General features: G+C 42.4%; 2 protein-coding genes across 2 annotated transcripts; both read left to right on the forward strand.

Annotated features, from left to right (window-relative positions):
- Positions 1-1,169: 1,169 nt before the first annotated feature.
- On the forward strand, positions 1,170-3,737 carry LOC104415732 (very-long-chain 3-oxoacyl-CoA reductase 1). Its single transcript, XM_010027076.3, has 4 exons — positions 1,170-1,480; positions 1,555-1,890; positions 2,243-2,312; positions 3,501-3,737. Exons 1-4 carry the CDS (start codon positions 1,188-1,190, stop codon positions 3,735-3,737), a joined length of 936 nt encoding a protein of 311 aa, XP_010025378.1. The 5' UTR covers positions 1,170-1,187.
- A 3,595-nt stretch (positions 3,738-7,332) lies between these two features.
- On the forward strand, positions 7,333-8,835 carry LOC104417769 (very-long-chain 3-oxoacyl-CoA reductase 1). The gene is made up of 3 exons (XM_010028990.1): positions 7,333-7,542; positions 7,641-7,916; positions 8,482-8,835. The coding sequence occupies exons 1-3, from the start codon at positions 7,333-7,335 to the stop codon at positions 8,833-8,835; spliced, it is 840 nt and encodes a 279-aa protein (XP_010027292.1).
- Positions 8,836-18,778: the final 9,943 nt, after the last annotated feature.

Genomic DNA, 18,778 nt, shown 5'->3' on the forward strand with positions numbered 1-18,778 from the left:
TATATTTTTTAATATATAATGTGTCTCAACGTATTGAAATTCTCTATTTTTAAGAAATGACGTATCAGTGTGTCATGTCGTATCGTGTCACATGTCTCGCGTGTCGGTATTACTTAGACCGTGGGATTGTAACAGAGGGAGTGGAGAGAGAAGAAAGAGAGAGAAAGAGAGGGGATGGGGTGTAGATCACTCTAAGGCCCTGTTTGGTAATCATCCAAACATGGCCAAATTTTGATTCTTTGTTCCCAGAATCGTTTGAGTCTAAAATCGCGTTTGGTAAAATTTTTGTTCCCGGGAACATATTGGGAGTGGAATTAAGAATAAAAAAAAAAAAGTTGATTTTATTTTGTTTTCGAGAACAAATTTGAGAATCAAAACCAACAACTCTTCTTCTTCCCTTCGGCCATCTCGCGACCACCGTCCGCCGTTGTTAGTCCGGTGAGCTCGCCGAAGGCTCGCCAAGCCAGGGCGAGGTCCAGCGAGCTCATCGAAGGCAAGCCCAGCCTCGCTAGTGGCCAGGCGAGGCTCGCCCAGCCCCGCCGATGGCCAGGTAGGCCTCGCCCAGCCCCGGCGAGGCTGAACCTCGGTGGGGCTAGGCGAACTTTGCCTAGCTGCCGGCGAGGCTCGGTCGACAAGGGTTGGCCTCGCCGAGAGCCGGCGACGCCGGTGAGGTCACCGGTGACCGGCCACAAGAAGAAGAATAATAATAGGAGAAAAATGAAAAAAAGAAAATAAAAAAGGAAAAAAAGAAAATTAAAAGAAAAGGAAAAAGAAAAGAAAAAAAAGGAAAAAGTAAAAAATTAAAAATTAAAAGAAATTGATTTGGAACAGAATTAATGAGCATGGTACCAAACGCAATTCTATTCCAAGTATAAAAATTTTAGACAATTATCAAAACGGCTTAAAATGCTTAGAATCAGTTCCCGGGAACAGAATAAAAAAGAATCAGTTCTGATCATAATCTACTCCCGGGAACAAAATCGTTACTAAACGCACCCTAAGAAAATAATGTACGCATTGCCAATTTACACTAGGAAGATTTGAGTAAAGAATATCTTTGGATATGCGGTGAGGAGAGCTGGTACGTCGCGGAGTTTTCGAGAGCAGTGAGATGAGAGGGACGTCAATATATGTTCAGCAGTTGCCATCCCGAAGACCTCTCGTGAGACTACACACCGCACAAAGCGATGGTTCTTGCGGACTTCTTGATCACTACTGGCGCCGTACTAGGCTTCATCTCGCTCTTCAAGAACGTACTCACCTTCGCCCAATGGCTGTACGCCGCGTTCCTGAGGAAGCCGAAGGACTTGCGTGACTACGGCTCATGGGCCATCGTCACTGGCGCCACTGACGGCATCGGGAAAGCCCTGGTGTTTGAGCTCGCCTCCAAGGGCCTCAACCTCATGCTCGTCGGTCGGAACCCCAGCAAACTCGAGGCCACCTCGAGGGAGCTGAGGATAGATTCGGAGCAACCACCGAGGTCCATTACATAGTTAGCACTTCATATGCCATTTACCTTAAAATTCCCGAGTGATGGTACATCTGACGCACGAGACACTTTGTCCAGGTCAAGACCGTGGTCGCCGATCTCGCGAAGCTGAGCGGAGAGGAGATAGCGGCGGCCATTGCAGGAGCGACGGAAGGGATCGACGTCGGGTTGCTGGTCAACAACGCGGGGATGGCTTATCTCCCGAAATACTTTCACGAGGTGGATCGAGAGTTGACGGAGAGCATGTTGAGAGTGAACGTCAACGCAGCGGTGTGGGCGACGAAGGGAGTGATCGATGGAATGTTGAAGAGGAAGAGAGGAGCGATCTTGAACATGGGATCTGGTTCCGCCATGTATATCTCTTCGTTTCCTCTTTTGAACTTGTATGCCTCCACCAAAGCGTAAGTTTCGATTTTCTCCCAGTTTTGTGTCTTATTTTTTCGGTAATTTGTTAATCAAATTTATAATGCAAAAGTTTTCTCTTTCTTACTAATTTCCTTTTAGGATTGTAGCTATATCAGGATTGATATACAAATTTGACATTGTAAACAATGTGATGGACTATAAGCAGTAATAAGAAGTTAATCAAATTCAATTTCGGAAAACATTTTATACATCGCTTAATGTTCCAACAATTTAGTGTGTTTCACATTATTTGGATCCAAAAAGACCTTTCAAGTGGCAAAGTCTATATCCAATCTATTCTTATAGTTCAATCATGTGAACTTGATATATCAATGTGATTCGTTGCAGTTTTCTGACAACATTCTCAAAAAGCATCAATCTAGAGTACGAGGGACAATGGATTGATATTCAATGTCAGGTAAATGTATGAGAAAAATCATATATCATTTAGGTATTGTGATAATATGGTTAGAATTCTTGTGTCCCCTTTGTTCTGTCCTCTTTTCCGCTCCTAACTAAATACTCATAAATTTGCGAGAGAACCTTGTTATAATGTTTACCTTTTCCTTTAAAAAAAAGAAAATCAGATGCCAATGAATTTCCCTTCATAACACAATCACTTTATTGAAACTAATTGACTCACTTCTCCACATCGGTAGTAAAATGGATGCATAATATACTTTCTCCTTCAATGACGTAATGACCGCTCAACTTTTAATAGATCAATTTAATCTTTTTCAATGGGTGATATTCAGCCCAAAAAAATAATAATAATAAAGACTAGGAGCTCATTCTCCATGACTTCACAAATAGAGGGAAGATGATTAGAAGCTTTGGGTACTTCGTGATTAGCGACAATTCCAAATGCATGTTGGGGGTCATATAATCCAATCTATGCGCTGGTCTGTGCGATTATCTTATTGGTCATGTTTCATATTACCATGTAATCACTTATTTGCTCTTTCACTTGTGAGTTCTCCACATGAGGAAAATTGTTCAAAAAGTTCTAAATTTATGACTAAATTGACAAATCATTAAAAAGTTTAGAACTAAATTGTCACAATCGAAAGGTTTATAATTGAATTGGCTAACATATAATAAGTTTAAGACTTTCATCCTATACAAACTCAAAAAAGTTCCTCTGTGGAAAGAGGGGTGCAATGCTGATTATGTACTTCTGTAAGAAGAAGTGAAATGGGTCGGTAAATTTATTGACCATGCATGCCTCATTCACTAACCCCTGATCTCCAAAACATTCCCTAGCTGTATAGATTGTACTTGCTAGTTAAATGCCACTCGATGCCCTTTGCTAATTGGTGAAACAAGACATTATATGAGCTAAAGGAAAACGGTTTTTCTAGCATTGTATCTCGCAAAGGTATAATTTCGAATCTTAATGTGCGTTCTTTTGTTTATGGTCATGTTATTGTGCTTGTTTTCTTCTCCTTGACTGTTTGTTTGAAACTATGAGATAAACAGTTATGCTTGGATGTTGGAGATTCACTTCAAATGTGTAATTAAGTTTTCATAGAAATTAATGAATCGCAAGTCCCAAGGAAAAAGCTTTTAGAACTAACGCTGCGCTTGAATTCCAATCATATTGCAGGCTCCCTTTTTCATTGCCACCAAAATGACCAGGATGAAGAGACGGTATCTCTTCATACCTTCGGCGGAGATATTCAGCAGAGCTAGCGTGCGGTGGATCGGGTACAACCGGGTGTGCAACCCCTATTGGTCGCACTCGGTTCAGGCGTTCGTGGCTTGCACGCTGGACACAATCACCGTTTGGGGTCTCGAATGTTACGCGAAATGGGTGAGAGATCGAGAAAGATCGCATCGTTAGGTCATCGAACATGGTAATCGCATTTTCAGACGCACCCCGACGTAATTGCAGCTTGTGTGCATGACTTGGATATGAAAGCTTGGACTGGCGTGATATGGGTCTGTGGTCGAGCCTTGAATATGGCATGTGATATGAAGACTTTCTATGTTTCATTCGGTATGCATAAGTTTTCATTTATACACTGTGTTTCCGGGTCTTTCAACAAAGTTCGTGCTTCTACGTTGGACCCTCTTAAGCACGATTCACTTTTTAAATTCAAATGCTTACGCTGTGGTGCCCACAAAGATCATTAAAGGATAGTGTTCACTATTCTATATGTACCTTCCATTATTGAGTTTACATGTCGATAGAGTGACATTGGGTTATTTCTTTGATAATCATGTGAAAGCATTTTCACATAAGAAAAATACAAAATCTGTAATGCTCTTTCGATCATTGATATCTCCAACATAATCACTATCTAAATGAGCTCTAAGTTGGAAGGATTCAGAACGATAGTAGTGTAGGCCATGAGAAGTAGTACCTTTGATGCACCGAAATATCTTTTTTACATCTTTAAGATGAGATGACTTTGGCTTCTTCATATATCAACTCATAATTCCAACACTATACATAATATCCGGTCCTATGCATATCAAGTATCTCAAACTCCCCATCAAGATTCTGTAATATATCAAATCAAGATCGACACCATCATCAAACTTTGAAAGTTTGGTTCCGCACTCAATTAGTGGATTGATTAGAATACAATTCTTCATATTAAATTTTTCAATGATATTTTCTGCATATCCTTTTTTAGAAATAAAAATCCCCTTGGCACTTTGCTTCACTTCGATCCTAAGGAAATAATTCATGAGATCATTATCGGTCATCTCAAATTCTTTCACCATCAATGCCTTAAAAGCACCAACCATCTTAGCCTTGTCCTTCTTTCCACCACGTTTTTTGCATGGGAAGGTCTTAACTCTATTGGGTGCCTAATCAATCTCCTTCCATTTGTTGTTGAATTTATGGTTCCCCATACGCTTGAAGCTCGAAACTTTGTAGAAGCCCAATTTAGCAACATAAGCATGGACAGAGGATTTTGCAACCTTTAGACACTCATCCTCTAATTCCATATGACGCGCTATATCGTAAAAAAAATGATAAAAATTCTCATTGTGCGTCATGTTGATTTTTATATTCTTCAAATTGTCGAGAAGAATCCTTATAATAACATGAACTTGTTGTTCATTTGTAAGGAGTGTAGCCTATCAACTTCAACTCACATATCATGTTTAACATTTCTTGAAGATGCTGCCTCATTATTAGATTTGAGTGCTTTTGATATGTGTCAAATTTAATGATGAGTCTCCTTAATTTTATGGCAGATGTATTCCTAATCTTATCTTTCAAGGCAGTCCACATTACTTGAGCTTTATTTTTCTTTTTCCAAGCTTTATAAAATTTTTGATATCTTCTGTGCTGAATTGAGGTTCTATGCTCGAGTTTATTCATGGTGTGGTTGAGGATTTCCAAAACCTCATACCTGTTAAAGATGTACCGAACCTTTTAATGCAAAATATCATGATTATAACCATTCATCTTTTCACCTTATTAAAGTTGGCCACGATGGTCTTTGATGCCGAAAACATAATCAATTGCTATAGCCACATTGATATAATAAATGCAGGATCAATAGTAGCACATTTTCTACATTAATACACATATAATTTGTAGAAAAGAAAAACTAAATTAATGATAATTCAATAAAATGTATAGAAACGAAAATTCACTATGTTTTCAATCAGCTTTTGTGTACGATTATTTTACAATCATTAATTATTTTAATTTGTGCAAATGTCAAGTTCTATGTAAGGACTCCTTTGAATTCTACCAATCTACAACTTTTACTAAAAAAAAAAATAATTATATGATTTCATGTAATTTTTACATTTTCAATTAATATCAAAAAGCATAGCACGACGTGAATTAATGTACAAACATTCATACAACAACTATAATTGAAAGCGGAATTCATGATGTAGTGAAAAGATCAAGGATCTATAGCCATTGTTTGAGTTTATTCGAAACTAGGAAATTGAAAGCATATCAAAGCATATACATGCTATCATCGAGCCAAGCTCTACACAACATATATGTGGTCATTTACATGTTGACTAACTTATGTATTTCCAAAACCATAGGGAAATACAAGTTTGAAGGAATAAACGATTCACTTATACCCTAAAAATTATGCGCATTTAAGGTTTTGTATGCCTTTTTAAACCTTTAAAAGATTCAAACATGTAAAATAAATACATCATAATGTAGAGCATATTCATACGGACCAAACACCACCAACCATGCGCCGAGTGGACTCCCACACGCTTAAACACGTTGTTTGAGTGCTTCGCACATGTGGCGCATGCGATAGCAAGCCAATATGGCTTCTAGCCTGTCCAATCAATCTAACTGTTTGACCAATCAACCTAGTCGGGTCTTCAAGTTAGTCTTCATCCAGGTCAGATTGGATCTCCAGTCGGTCGGGTCATCGGTTGGTAGGTCAATTACCGACCGTTGGTAATGTCATCATTGATGTCAGCCCACATTGATTCGCCAACGCATGCGTGGCGCTCATGTACTGGGCATTCTCAGTGTGTGGGTGGCGCTTACACACAGCGGCTTCTAGCACGTGTAGGCACATCTAGCGTCATCCGGTGGCACGTCACCCGCCGTTATGATCATCTCGACAAATACTTTCATTTCATATATTCAAAAATTGAATTTGGCCGAAAAGTATTCCAAAAATGACCAAAACAAAGATGGTTGTCCATGACCTCCAAAGCCATCTATTGCTTTGGTTCTTTTTTGATGATTCATGTTGCAATTTCTAATCAATGAACATTCAAACAATATGAAATTCATCTTCTTAATCCTCATATCAAGCAGTTTGCGAGAAAATTCGACAAAAAAAAACATAAATATCATGATATAGGCTCTGAGACCAATGAGAGATGAAATATGGCAGAAGAAACAACTAACATTGTTATTGTGTAATAAATGAATTACCTAGGAACATATGTTGAATCACAAGTGAATGATGGACGATACGATTTCACAATGGTCCAAGTACAATCACGAAGAAAGTATTCACATTCTTCAGCATTAATGTTAATGGTTTTCTTAAAATAGAATTGAAATTGCCTTTTGTTCGTTTTTTTTTTTTTTATGGAGTGTGAGAGAAAAAGGAACAACATTCTTTTTTGAAACGTTTTATTATTAGCAGTTGGCTATCTTCTAAAATCATCCTATTTATACTTCATTTAATATATATATAGATCACTGCGAAAAAAATTTACACTCTGACAATTTACAATAGGAATATCTGGGTACAAAACTATCTTTCGGACAGGCTAGGAGAGATGGTACGTCGCGGAGTTGTGCAGAGCAGTGAGGTGAGAGACACGTCTATAAATGTTTAGCAATTGCCAACACTACTTATCTGGTGAAACCACACTCCGCACAAAGCGATGGTACATGCGGACTTCTTGATCGCCACAGCCACCATACTATGCTTCATCTCGCTCTTCAAGAACCTGCTCGCCTTCAACCGATGGCTGCACGCCACTTCCTGAGGAACCCGAAGGACTTGCAGGACTACGGCTCGTGGGCCGTTGTCACCGGCACCACCGACGGCATCAGGAAAGCCCTGGTCTTCGAGCTCGCCTCCAAGGGCCTCAACCTTGGGCTCATTGGCTGGAACCCCAGCAAACTCGAAGCCACCTCGAGTGAGCTGAGGGATAGATTCGGAGCAACCACCGAGGTCCATCACATAGTTAGCACTTCATATGCCATTTACGTTAAAAATTCGCGTGAATTCCCGAGTGATGATATATCCGACGCATTAGATAGTTTGTCCAGGTCAAGACTGGGGTTGCGGACCTCACGAAGCTGAGCGGAGAGGAGATAGCGGCAGCCATTGTGGGAGCCACGGAAGGGATCGACGTCAGGTTGCTCGTCAACGACGCGGGGTTGGCTTATCCGTACCCGAGTTGCTTTCACGAGGTGGATCGAGAGTTGATGGAGAGCATGTTGAGAGTGAACGTCAACGCAGCGTTGTGGGCGACGAAGGGAGTGATCGATGGAATGTTGAAGAGGAAGAGAGGAGCGATCTTGAACAGTGGTTCTGGTTCCTCAGTGTGTATCCCTTCGTTTCCTCTTCTGACCTTGTATGCCTCCACCAAAGCGTACGTTTCGATTTTCCTCCAGTTTTGTGCCTTCTTTTTCGGTAATTTGTTAATATATATCGCAAAAGTCTTCACTTTCTTACTAATTTCCTTTTAGGATTGTAGCTATATCAGGATTGTAGCTATTTACAAATTTGACAGGGTAAACAACGTGATGGACTACAAGTAGTAATAAGAAGTTAATCAAATTCAACGATGGATAAAAGTTTGTGCATCACCTAACATTCCAGCTATTTAGTAGTGTTGACACCTATTTTTTATCTTTCAAGTAGTATAAAAAAATCATATCAAAAAATCAAAAATGAAAATGAAAATCAAATCAAAATCAAATAAAAAATAAAAAAATAAAAAATAATTATTAATTTCCTTTTAAAAAAAAACTGTGAGGGTCCGGGTCGGGTTGGATTCGGCCTTGGCCCGACCCGGCCCCCTTTTTCCTTTTATTTTCTCCCTCTGGGCTTGGGCCCAACCCTCCCCTTAAAATTTTCTTTTTCTTTCTTTTCCCCTTCGCACAGCCCAGCCCTCTTCTTCCCTCCGGCCCGGCCCGCCTCATTGTCTTCTCCCTCAGCCGCTTTTTGCACGGGGAACCGGCGAAGACAAAAGCAGAAAGTAGCCGTTCGCGTGGGGAAATGGCGAGGCTGAAAGCAGGGGCAGAGGGTAGAGGAGACAGCATCATCTCGTGGGGTAGGCGAGCATTGGAATGGGGAAGAGAGGTCAGAGCTGGCTGGAAGAGGGGGCTGGTTCGGGAAAGCCGAGGGCACGCGCGCGCGAGCCGAAGGATCGAGAAAGCGAGAGATATCGAGAAAGAGAGGGATCAGGAGGAGACAGAAAGGAGAAAAAATAGAAAGGAGAAAGGACGGGAAAATTAGAGAGGGGAGACAGAGAGAAAAACAGGAGAGGAAGGAGGGGGAACTCACCAAGGCCACTGCCGTCGACGCGTCTCCCGACCGCTGCAACCGCTGCTGACGCATCTCCGGGCCATCATCGCCACCGCCACCACTGCAGACGCGTCTTCCAAGCTGCCATTCCCGTATGAAATTGGGTAGGCCTTTCATCGAACTTCTGGTGTGCGTTTCTGGAAATGAGTCGGCCGATGCTCATCCCGACTAGTTCGGCGAGCTCCGGCCGCCTTCCTATCCCCGTTACCCCGCTTGCTGTTCGCCATGTCGCCTTCGAAGTCGGATAGGTGCTCGGGCTGCAACCGACACAAAGTTTGTTAGTTTTGTTAGTGTATACAACCTATTTGTGGAATTGTCCGAGCGAGTTTCGCCCCCCAATTGCTCCGCATAGGGCCCCTAGGACTGTTGGTGGCCGGAGGGACGCCGCCGCGACTAGAGAGCTTGAGCCGTGCCCCCCATCTGCCCGAGAAGTCGCCGCTGCAAGCGTTCGCCGTTTCGGCATCCTTGGTCGCGACTGAGCAGTCGCGACCAGGGATTGCAGGCTGAGTTGGGCAAGATTTGTGGTCTGGCCCACTCAGCCTTTGTCCCTGACTTGGGCCCATCGTTTGGGCCCAAGTCAAGCGAGCGAAGGCCCGATCAAAGGCGATCGGGCCTAGCCCGGCCGGACCGAACCGGTCCGGTCTCCGACCAAACTCGACTTCCAGACCGGGCCGAACCGGGTCCGGGCAGACCGACCCGACCCGGTCCGGCCCTGAATTTTATTTTAGTTACTTTATTATTTAGTTTTTTTAGATTAAAAAAATTTCGAAAAATCCAAAAAAACATTGAATATAAAAAAATTTAAAAATTAAAAAGATTAAAATATATATATTTAAAAAATTCGAAAAAGCCAAAAAATATCGAAAAAAATAAAAAAAATTAATTTTTTAAAATTAAATTAAATTATTAAAAAAATTTAAAATTTTCGAAAATTAAAAAATAATGGGGTTTGATTAGGAATTGCTATGTATTAATTTTTTTTTTTAGTGTAATTAGACCTTTATTTGCTCGTATTTTGATTATATCGTATGTTTAATTTGCATATTTGATTATGTTTAATTGTACGTGTTTAATTTTACTGCAATTAGGGTCTTGGTAGCTATGGTTGTTACTTTAATGGTTGCGCACTTGCATGATCACCTCGTATGTTAGTGGATAGGTATAAAATTAATTCAAACTGCTTGATAAAAATCATTTATTTTAAAATGAACAAGATTAGGTACCGAAAGGGCACTAATTAGTCAATTGGTGTAATCAAGTCCCGACCCTAGATTCTCTGGTTGTGTAGGAAGTGAGGCACGCTCCCATGCCTCACTTGGTTTCTAGCCGACACCAATAGGTTAGTGGCGACTTCTTTTGTGCAAAATTCCTAAAATATATCCTAACGTCATGCGTGGTATGGGCTTGGGAGAGCTCACGCCTAATTATGGGCCTTAGGCCCGTCTTGAGGCAATATCCCTAAACCTGTTCCCTCCCCCCGAGGGTAGGTCGCGACAAGTAGGTTTGACATTATTTGGATCTAAAAGGACCTTGCAATAGTGTCAAAGTCTATACCGTATTTATTATTATAGTTCAATCATGTGAACTTGACAGAACAAAGTGATTCGTTGCAGTTTTTCTAGTAATGTTCTCAAAAAACAAGGAATTGATATTAAACGTCAGGTAAATATATGAGAAAAATCATATATCATTTAGATATTGTGCTGATATGATTCGAATTCTTATGTCCCCTTTCTTTCATCCTTTCTTTTGCTCTTTACTAAACACTCATAAATTTGCAGAAGAACATTGTTATAATGTTTATATTTTTCTTTTTTTAAAAAGTCAGACACCGATGAATTTCCCTTCATAACTCTCAATCACTTTATTGAAATGATTGACTCATTTCCCTGCGTCGGTAATAAAATGGATGCATAATATACTTTCTCTTCCAATAACGTGACAACCACTCATGTTCCAATAGATCAATTTAGTCTTGTTCAATGAGTAATATTTAGCCCAAAAGAATAAAGACTAGGGGGGCAAGTTCTCATTCTCCATGACTTCACAAATAGAGAAAAGATGATGTCGCGACCTCTTTTTTTTTCGGCGTCTGCAATCGGGTACGAGCGCCTAAGGAGGCTAATGGCTCGGCTGAAATTAGTTATGCCTGGACTCTCCCAAGTCCACTAATTCACGACTTTAATAGTCTAAATTTTTAATCTATAAATTAATTTTAAAACGGAGTCACCACTAATCGGTTTGGGGTGGGTCGATTAGAAACCCAAGTGAAGTATCGGGAGAAATGCTCGCTCTGCGTAACCGAGAGAAATTAGGATCGGGGACTTGATTACACTAGTTAATCACTAATGCCCTTTCGGTACCTAATCTTGTTTAAACCCTGAGGTTTTTGGATGTTCGAGGGATTTTCCATGTATTTTTGGGAGGAAAAACATTTTTGAGTCTATTTCTAATTTTTGGACACAAAAGGGATTTTTTTTTGGATTTTTTTAGTATTTTTGGAAAATAAAATATTTTTGGATATTTTAATATATATTTTTTTGGAAAATAAAACATTTTTTAACATTTTAAAACATTTTTCGGTTTTCTGGAAATTAAAATATTTTTTAATATATATATTTTAAAATAAATTATTTTTGATTTTACCTTTTTATTAAAATATTACATAAAATAATAAAAAGCCGACCCGGGTCGGATCCGCGGGTTGGGTCCCGACCCGGTCGGTGACCCAAAACGCGTTGCCCGACTCAGATTTTCTCCTTTTTATTTATTTATTTATTTGAAACGGTGTCGTGGCCCAAGAGCCCGTTTCGAAAAGAACCGGGCCGACCCATCGACCCGGTTGGCTGATTCGGCGAAACCCTACCCGATTCGCCGAACCGGATTTTCAACGCCCAAAATCGCGGAAACCCTACCCGACTCGCCGACCCAGCTCCGACTCCATGACCCGACTTCCAACCTCCCTTGGCCTCGCGAAACCCTACCCGACTCGTCGACCCGGCTCGATTCGACGACCCGGAAAATCGCAAACCCTAGGGTTTGCAAATCCACAGCGCCGAGGAGGAAAACGAGGCATTACGGCGGCGACGGCGGTGGCGACGGTGACAAACCGCCTACGAGGACGGCGAGACGAGCAACAACGCGGTTGCGTTGGTGTGGTTGGTGGCGACATGGTCCGAGAGGGGGAATGTGACGGCGATAACGCGATCGACGGCGGTGACGGTTACTGTTACCTATCCGTGACGAGGTGGCAAACGGTGGCGGTGACAGGGCAACTCGGCTTCGATCGGCGCGCGTCGGCGGATCAATCACGGCAACGGCTTTGCGGGTGGGGCACGACAACAAGCCTTTGAAGCAACGGCGTGGGACTTGGTCGAGGTGAACGGCTGTGGCACGGCGTCCGGCGGCAACAATAGCAGCAAAAAAGAACCAGATTCGAGGCGCGGATCTCGGCGGACCTTCCTCGGCCTCGATCTTCTCTCACTCGGGCCGGATCCGAGCCTCCACCGGCCGGATCTGACCTTCTCGGTCGCTTGCCGCCCGCCTTCCTCGAAGTCTCTCGGTGGAGGGTGGGCCGAGCTCGCGACTCGAGCTCTCTCCGCTCACCCTTCGATCCTTCCCGATGTCTCTCGGTGAAGGATCTCCAAGCTTGCCACACCCTCCGACGATGCTTGCGGCCACCTATTTATAGGCGAAGGAAATCCGGTCGACGGAGGGCTCGGTCGCCGGCCTCCGGCTTCCCCACCGGTTCCGCTCGGGCTGAACCGGTGTCCCATCGAGCTTTCCAAAAGCCCGCTCAACATTAATGGCGCCTCGCGATCTTATCCGCTTCGGCTGACGTCGCCCTACACTCCTCGGCCGTAGGCCGTCCTTCGAGCGTCGGCCTCCCTCGCACGCGTGAGTTGCAGTGGCGAAGGAAAGGGAAGGAGGAAGAAGAAGAGAGAAAAGGGCTGGGCCGGGGGTGAAGGAAAATGGGCCATAGGGGCCACGCGAAGGGAGAAGAAAAGGAGAAAAAAAAGATAAGCTGGGCTTTTGCTTTGCTTTTTGTTTTGTTTTTGCTTTGTTATTTGTTTATTAATTATCTTATTTATCCGAAATGACAAAATAAATAAAAACTTAATAAAATTAACCTAATTAAAATTGAGGTGTCAATAGCTGCCCCTCTTTGAAGGTGAGCTCGCAGAGGTTGCATTCAAAGACGGTGATGCCTCAATTTTATCCATGCATGCGTAGTAGATTATATTTTATTTGAGACCTATTATTCTATGCGGAAAAAGAGCAATATAACTTTACATATATTAAGACGGATAAGAAGATACATGTAGTTACTTACCGAGAGTGAGTGAGATTGGGTGTGAACCCCGAGTTTGGCAAGTATCAAGGCGTCATCTTACCTGGTGATATGAGGAGGTTGCTTTTCCAGGACTCGAACCATTCTTCGGTCGCCTGTTAAAACAATCAATAATTTGTCTAGGACCCGAACCTTTCTTCGGTCACCTTGACGGGAAATTGCTTTTCCAGGACCCGAACCATTCTTCGATCACCTTGACGGGAGACTGCACTTCCAGGACCCGAACCATTCTTCGGTCGCCTATTGGAGTAATCAGTGGTTTGTCTCGGACCTGAACCATTCTTCGGTCGCCGTGACGGGAAGTTGCTTCTCCAGGACCCAAACCATTCTTCGGTTGCCTGTTAAAACAATCCATGATTTGTCTAGGACCCAAACCTTTCTTCGGTCGCCTTGACAGGAGATTGCTCCTTCAGGACCCAAACCATTCTTTGGTCGCCTATTGGAGTAATCAGTGGTTTGTCTCGGACCTGAACCATTCTTCGGTCGCTGTAACGGGAAGTTGCTTCTCCAGGACTCGAACCATTCTTCGGTCGCCTGTTAAAACAATCCATAATTTGTCTAGGACCCGAACCTTTCTTCGGTCGCCTTGACGGGAGATGCACCGACCTTTCTTAGGGCATCTCATTTGTGGGTGCCTGATTTGTATCGAGGACACCAGTTGGTACCCGACCTTTCTCAGGAGATGCGCCAACCTTTCTCAGGGCATCGATTTGTGGGGTGTCTGACTTCTGTCGAAGACACCAGTTGGAACCCGACCTTTCTCGGGAGGATGCGCCGACCTTTCTTAGGGCATCGATTTGGGGGATACCTGGACATTCACAGGCATATTAAAGAGTACCTGGATATTCACAAGTACTAACATGAAGGATATTTGGGCCTTTGCAGGTGTCGAAATGGGTATTTGGCTGACCATAGGCATTGAAGGGGTACTTGGATGATCACAAGTATAAATTCTTGGGGGATACTTGGACATTCACAAGTATCGAAGGGGTACTTAATAATTGGAAATATTGAGAATATACCTTGGATATTTGTGAAGGTGTTCTAGCTCCTGGCAATTGGGAAATATCGAGGGCGTACCTGGGGTATTTGTGAAGGTCTCTCACCTCTTGGTAATTGGGAATATCGAGGGCGTACCTGAGATTTTCGTGAAGGTCTCTCACCTCCTGGTAGTTGGGAATATCGAGGGCGTACCTGAGATATTCGTGAAGGTCTCTCACCTCCTGGTAGTTTGGGATATCAAGGGCGTACCTGGGATATTCGTGAAGGTCTCTCACCTCCTGGTAGTTTGGGAATATCGAGGATGGATCTTGCATATTCGTGAAGGTCTCTCACCTCCTGGTAGTTGGAATATCGAGGACGTGCCTCATTATTCGCAGGCACACAAAGCAGTGGAATACTTGAACAGCTGCTATTATTTGGGGACAACTCGGGCAAGTTGAGTGTCATGAAGAGAGTACCTAGACAGTGATAGGTACCTTAAGACAAATGGGGATAGAGATATGTTTACCTGGCAATATCTCTGATCTCTAAGAATATGTCTGCTATTTGCACAGTATGCACACATGATTGTATATGCTGTAAATTCATGAGTTTAAATGAGATTCATGCACGATAATTTTGTCAGTTCTGCATCTTTTGATTTCCACTGGGGAAGATTTTTGAAAGACATCCTTCATTTAGAATATAGATGTCTTGAGCATGCCAGATGAGGGACTTTTAGTCTGAAAGGACTTTTCACTCACTCTCATGGAAAAGGCTATCTTGACCATTGATGCGGGATTTATAAGGACCACACTATCTCACTGTCATCATGTCAGCAGGGGTCCGAGTATTCTCGCAAACAGTACGAATTTACCAATGTGAGAGGTCTTTGTTGAAATTGTGATGAAGACTTGGTCAACGGCTCATCAAATGGGACTGTTGAGGTCAAGGCTCTTAAACGAAGTGCCGCACGATAATCCTTAGGTTTGCAAGTTAAGAATCCTGCGAAAAGAGATAGAATAATCTTGCTCGTACTTCTTCGAGCGATGCTTATGCACATATGAAATCCTACGTTAATTGAAGTGCCCCTAGTCTGAAGAGACTTTTACAATGGGATGTATGTAAGAGGGTGAGAGTTGGTGACTGTCTTGGCATTTGTCAGTAGTCTTTCTTGTCAGATGGAGGTTCTATGGACCACAACAACAACCTTTTTACTGTATTTTTGGCTGGGGGGCATTAGCCTTGCTTTTACCAAGCACACTGCTTTTTTCATGCCCCTATTTTTATTACAGTTCTTCTTTTATAGGCATTGACATTGCTTTTATTAGGTACACTGCTTTTTTATGCCCCTGTTTTTCATTCTTCTCGTTAGAGGAACTAGCCTAGGCAAGTTCAATCACGACACTATTGTTAGACTCTTGAGTCTTCATCTTGAGGCGCTACGGGCTATCTTTGCTTAAATGGCGGTAACTTCGTTTTGCCTCCATGTGAGGGTGAAATTACGACTCAATTGGGTTGTACAATGAATACAAGTGCATAGAGAAAGAATTGCTCTTCGTCATTCTAGGGCACTTAAATTAATGCAAGTGTTCATATGCAATAAAGACACCCAAAGTTGATACAAGTGCGAGCAAGAAAATTTCTATCTCTCTTCTCACCTTGTGATGCTACTTCGCTTCTAATCTGCCCCGGTGTAGGGTTGTTCTTGACGGGGTATGAGAGAAGCTTCACCAATGTATGGGGCTTAATGGGGTGAGCGATGGAATGCCTCTCACTATTTTGGTTATCGTATCATTCGCGAGAGAACTCTTTACCCTGCAGCCATGGAATCTTCTGCACTCATCTCACAAGTGTATAGATGGGGGACTGTGTGTAGGATATGATTTGCTGTCATCATTCGACACGCCTCATCCAAAGCATGCTCGATTAATCTTGTATTCTAATTTAGCTGTCTATTCTAATAATTCTCAATGGAATCGTGATTTAGACAGGCAAAATCATCATGCAAAAATCCATTTGGAAAAGGCATGCGTATTTTAAATGTGAGAGAGTTTGTATTCTCAAAACAAATGAATGGTTTTTGCTCAAAAGACCTTATTGACAGCTTTAAGGGTCAACAAAATATGTGTTTCCAAATATGTTAAATCTTGGATATCAAAAGAGCTATTCACAAAGGGGTGTCAATGATTGTCCCTATTGATTAGGAATATGGCACATGAATGATCAGCTGGGGTTGGGAATCTAATCGGGCATCTTTGTTTCTTTTTCCTTGCTTAGATCACTTGGTTTGCCCTGTTTAACCACTTGATCTCGGCTCTTGAATTCCAATGCTTCCTGTCAATATGAGTTCGGAGAGTGAGTGTGAGAAATGATGCCAAATTACCTTTTCCCCAGAGTTTATTTGTGCTGGTTCTTAGGGAAGTTGCTGACGGCCTCTTTTACATTTCAATGCTTTCCTTCTGCTAGCCTTTCCTACTTGTGGCCCCATATGCATGATTGCTGGTTGTTGATTGATTTTCAATGCTTTTCTTCTGTGGAATTTTTCCTTCTACCTGTGATCAAGCAAAGTTATGTACCTCAAGCCTTTAAAGAATTTGAGATGGACAATCAAAACTTCCAGTTTTCTAATAGCAATTACTTCTTACAAGAGCATGTGTCTGGAACAAGAAGTGAGGCTTCCAGATTCTAAGATTGTTGACTGGGACAGAAGGCTTCTTTTAACCAGACTGGTTCCTGAATGACGCATCCTTTACACCGAGCTGGGCAAAATTGACAGGGATTATTCTTACGCGTCTGCTTGGGTAATGTCGATTTGCTCAAGTTATGCCATCGAGTTTGCTTCTTGATTTATGACACTTCCTTAAAGACTGGTCATCACCATTTATTTTTCTCCATGGAGTCAAACACACATTTTTTATGATGGTGTAAATACATCACTCATATATAAAGGTGCATAAGCATTTTCATTCTGATAGAGAAGTGCTTGGCAATGCCAGACAATAAACATCTTTCAAGGGTAGTACTTTTTTACAACATCGGAATTAACTGGTTTGGAGAATTCCCGCCCGTCCATTTCGATCGAATCAAGGCTCCTCCGGGAGTATCTTCTTTATTACATAAGGACCCTTGTAATTTGGGGCGAACTTGCCTCCGGGCTCGGAAAGATTGGCAGCGTCTTTCTCAAGACTAGCTCATTTACCTCGAAGTGCTTGGGTCATACCTTTTGATTGAACGATCAAGCTACCCTTTGTTGGTAACACTAACCATGACAGAGGGCTTTCATTTGTTTTTTGTCGATCATATTCAGTTGCTCAAGCCTTTGTTGTGTCCATTCTTCCTTGGACAATCCTGCTTGGGATAAAATTCGCAAGGAAGGGATTTCTACTTCTATAGGCAAAACCGCCTCCATGCCGTAAACCAAGGAAAAAGGCGTTGCCCCAGTGGAAGTTCGAATCGAAGTTCGATACGCTGTTAGTGCGAAGGGTAGCCTCTCATGCTAGTCGCGGTAGTTTTCAGCTGTCTTGGATAGGATTCTCTTGATGTTCTTGTTGGCGGCTTCCACGGCTCCATTCATTTGTGGACGATAAGGGGACGAGTTCAGATGTTGGATTTTGAACTTAGAAAACAATTGATCAATCAACTTGTTGTTTAGGTTTGACCCATTGTCAGTGACAATAGCTTCCGGTACGCCATAACGGGCGATTATGTCACGTCTGATGAATTTCATAACGTTTCGTGCAGTTACGCTTGCATAGGATGCGACCTCGATCCATTTTGAGAAGTAATCGATTGCGACCAAAATGAATCGGTGCCCATTTGATGCCTTCGGATTGATTGGGCTAATTACATCAATACCCCACATTGAAAATGGCCACGGCTCGGATAACGTGCAATTCGGTTGGAGGGACATTTATCTTGTCCCCGTGAATCTGACAACGATGACAGCTTCGCACATGCTGAGCACAATCACTCTCTAAAGGGAACTAGTAATAACCCAATCTCATTATTTTCTTGGCCAACATACGTTCATTCATGTGAGGGTCACATACTCCCCCACGTATTTCTTGCATTATTTGTGTGGCTTCATTTGCATCCACACACCTTAGCAGGACTAAGTTATATGATCTTTTGTACAAATTTTCACCGCCGACGAAGAACCTCGAAGCCATTTTCATAAGGTATTTTCGATCGTAGGAGTGCTTTCTTTAGGGAATTCCTGCTTCTGGATGTATTTCATGATGTCGTAATACCAGGGTTTCCCATCGGGTTCTTCAGTTATAGTCATGCAGTGGGCTTGTCTTGTCAGGACTTCAATCTTCAAAGGCTCTACTTCTAACCCTTTCATTACTTGTAACATAGATGATAGTGTTGCTAGTGCATCAGCAAATTGGTTATGAATTCTAGGTAGGTATTCAAACGAGATGTCCTGGAATTCTCCTACCAATTCTTCCAAGTAGCCGTGATAAGGCACTAGTTTGGCGTCTCTTGTCTTCCACTCGCCCACAGTCTGGAGAATAATTAAGGTGGAGTCACCGAACA

Source organism: Eucalyptus grandis, chromosome 8 (assembly GCF_016545825.1).
Source record: "Eucalyptus grandis isolate ANBG69807.140 chromosome 8, ASM1654582v1, whole genome shotgun sequence".
Lineage (NCBI taxonomy): Eukaryota > Viridiplantae > Streptophyta > Magnoliopsida > Myrtales > Myrtaceae > Eucalyptus > Eucalyptus grandis.